The sequence below is a fragment of the Quercus robur genome, chromosome 6 (assembly GCF_932294415.1).
Source record: "Quercus robur chromosome 6, dhQueRobu3.1, whole genome shotgun sequence".
NCBI lineage: Eukaryota > Viridiplantae > Streptophyta > Magnoliopsida > Fagales > Fagaceae > Quercus > Quercus robur.
The window spans coordinates 12,039,829-12,042,863 of record NC_065539.1 but is presented as its reverse complement, the minus strand read 5'-3'; the positions used below and the strand labels follow the sequence as shown (position 1 = coordinate 12,042,863).

General features: G+C 36.2%; 1 protein-coding gene across 1 annotated transcript; it reads left to right on the top strand.

The window, feature by feature from the left end:
* The first annotated feature begins 622 nt into the window (after positions 1 to 622).
* Positions 623 to 1,808, top strand: LOC126689647 (transcription factor HEC2-like). Its single transcript, XM_050384871.1, has one exon. The coding sequence runs from the start codon at positions 845 to 847 to the stop codon at positions 1,640 to 1,642; it is 798 nt and encodes a 265-aa protein (XP_050240828.1). The 5' UTR covers positions 623 to 844; the 3' UTR covers positions 1,643 to 1,808.
* The last annotated feature ends 1,227 nt before the right edge of the window (positions 1,809 to 3,035 follow it).

The window sequence follows — 3,035 nt, the reverse complement described above, 5'->3', positions numbered from 1 at the left end:
CTTTTTACTTCTCTTCTCTCCCTTTTTTTTTCCCCTTTCTCTCAACTTCCTAACCAAATAAGGAAAATTACTTCTTTCTCTCCTTTTCTTTTCCTTTCTATCTCCTTCCCCCAAATCCAAAACATATATAGCGTAAATGTTTTGGGGAAGGAAGATTCTTCTTCTGACAGATTTCATGTGACAGTGGGGTTCCTAGGCCATTTTATTTTTCTTTTTTAATCAGAAAGTATAAAATTTGAAGGCAAAGCAAATACAAAATTTCAGTCAAAAGAATCATAACTTTGAAAGAGAAATGGTTCATGCATGCACCTTCATTGAAACATACCTTTAATCTAAGCCCTCCAATGAGTCGACCTAGCTAATTCAAAATCTGCCATTGATACCATATCCATGCAACATTGACCTTTAATTTGAGCTCTAGATCAGATGGTTGAGACAATACTTAGAGGTATCCCCGTCTCCCCACAACGATGTGTGGTCTTTATCAGAGGCCATAAATACATTCATAAATGAGTTGAGATTTTTTCTTCCATATGTTTCCAAAGATTAAAATATTAAGTCACTAGTTGTTATATAAATAAAGTCCCTCTCTCCCACTTACAGTGAGCCTGCTATAGCATTGGTGGTCGGTTCTAGAGATAATTCTACAGTTTCTATCACTATTTTATTCTCTCTCAACTTTCTTATCTCTCTCTGATAATAATAAAACCCTATAAGACTCTTCCACTCCACTGTCTCCTCCTCCATACCTCTGTTGCTCTGTGACTTTATACCTTTCTTTCTCTGTCTCTGTCTCTCTTCTATTGGGGTGCGAGCGTTAATAAAAGGGTGTGTGAGCAACAATATGGATGGTGACATGCTAAAATCATTAACAGATCAGGATCACATGGACGTGATGACAATGATGATGCAAATGGAAAAGCTTCCTGAATTCTGTGACCCTTTCCATAACACTCCCATTCCTACATACCCAGAAATCGAATTCACCAGTGGAAGCACTAGTAACATTACCACCACCACACCACCCATAATCCATAACCCAAATGTAGCCCCTGTCCCACACACATTGATAAACCCAAGTTCCTCCATACCATTAATGGGCACTCCAATTCAGGACCCCATGACACCATCTCTTCAACCCCATGTGATGTCAGGAAGATTCAGTTTCAATAATGTTGGTGCAATATCACTTGCAAACTCATATGAGAAGAAGAACTCAGTGGCAGCAATGAGAGAGATGATTTTCCGGATAGCTGCGATGCAACCTATTCACGTAGACCCGGAATCAATCAAGCCACCTAAGCGGAGGAACGTGAAGATTTCAAAGGATCCACAGAGCGTGGCAGCGAGGCATAGGAGGGAAAGGATTAGTGAGAGGATAAGGATACTGCAAAGGCTTGTTCCTGGTGGGTCTAAAATGGACACGGCTTCGATGTTGGATGAGGCTATACATTACATGAAGTTCTTGAAGAAACAAGTGCAAAAGTTGGAACAAGCCGAGGCTAATAGGACAATCAATGGAGTTGGTTTACCTGCAGTTGGGATGACGAGAGGTAGTGTGAATTACGCTACTTTGATGAAGGCTTACCAGCGGCCAGGCTGCTCAAATGGTGGGGTCTATGCAGATCTAATGTCTTGGTGAGAGAGCAGGGTGAAAGTACTATTGATAGATGCATGTATGGTGTAGGAGTGATAGTATTGGTCTATAGGTGGGCCTGTAAAGAAAATGTAGTTTCTTAATTTATCATATTATTAGTGTGTTAACGTTAAATGAATGTAATTGGTGGGATTTAACCACTTTGACGAAATTAATGTTTAAATTGTTGTTTTAATGATCGGTCATATATTAATTTATAAGTTTTATATAGTAAAATTGTGGTATCCTTAGTATTACTCAATTATATTATACGTGATTTGTTATGAAAATTAATAAATAGAAGAGAAAAAAAGTAGTATATACATGCTAACTATACATAAGAAAATGGCTCAATATATTTCAGCAATGCTCTTAGCCTATGTTTGGATGTCAGGAGAGGAATAAAGTAGTCGGAGGTTTTTTGTGATAATTCCATTTAACAATAATAGGATAGGAAGATTGGAATTCTAATTCTTTATTATTATATATATTATGGTTCACGAGTCTCAAATTAATTGTAAATTCATGCACTTGTAGGATTAATAAATTAACAATATGTTAGTTTAACAATAACCTATTATTTTCTAGTAATTTATAGATTGGGTTTATTGTAACATAAAATCTTAGTTTAAAAAAATATAATCATCAAGAGACTTTACTAATGAATTTAGGTTGTTAAGTTGAACCTAGTTAAAATTGTTGTCTTGCTTCCACTTTTTCCATTTATTTCTTTCAATCACCCAACAACATTAACAGGATATCAAAGACAAAATTGATCTTAGCCAAGTCGTTATACACAATCTACAAATCACCCATTGTCTCGGTTAAGCCAAAGCTTATTGCACACCCAGCTAAAAAATAAAACGTTTGGAATTGAGAGAAAATAGTAGAGTAACCAAATCCTAACTACACGTTGAGGAAAGCGAAGAACATAGAGCAAGAAGATCTAGGAAGGGAATGAGGAAGAGAAAGAAGTTTTGATGGGTAGAAGATACGTTGGGCTCATCGTGCAATGTGCCTGTACGGCACAATAATTTTACCGAAAGTAAGAATGGAAAAGTTGAAATATATGAGAAATCCTTTTTTTGGTTTTGAATATTCTCATTTTATCTTACAGTATTTGTAGCATTGTAGCTATAATGCTATATTGCTAAATTTTAGTTACACTGCTGCTCAAATAATGCTCCAGCAGTGGAGCTAAATCCATTTTTTTTAGCTCCACTGCTACAGTGCACATCTATAAATAGATGTGCACTGTTCATTAGAGCTAAAAATAAAAATATTATTTTATCACCCAGCTTCTATTATTTTATTCCACTGGTTCCACTTGCTCATTTCTTTTTCATTGTTTTATCCGTGCCTCTCTCTCTCTCTCTCTCTCTCATTCACTGTCATCTCC

What these genes read in the sequence shown, in the direction of transcription:
- LOC126689647 (XM_050384871.1), top strand. Translation starts at nt 845, where the DNA reads ATGGATGGTGACATGCTAAAATCATTAACAGATCAGGATCACATGGAC.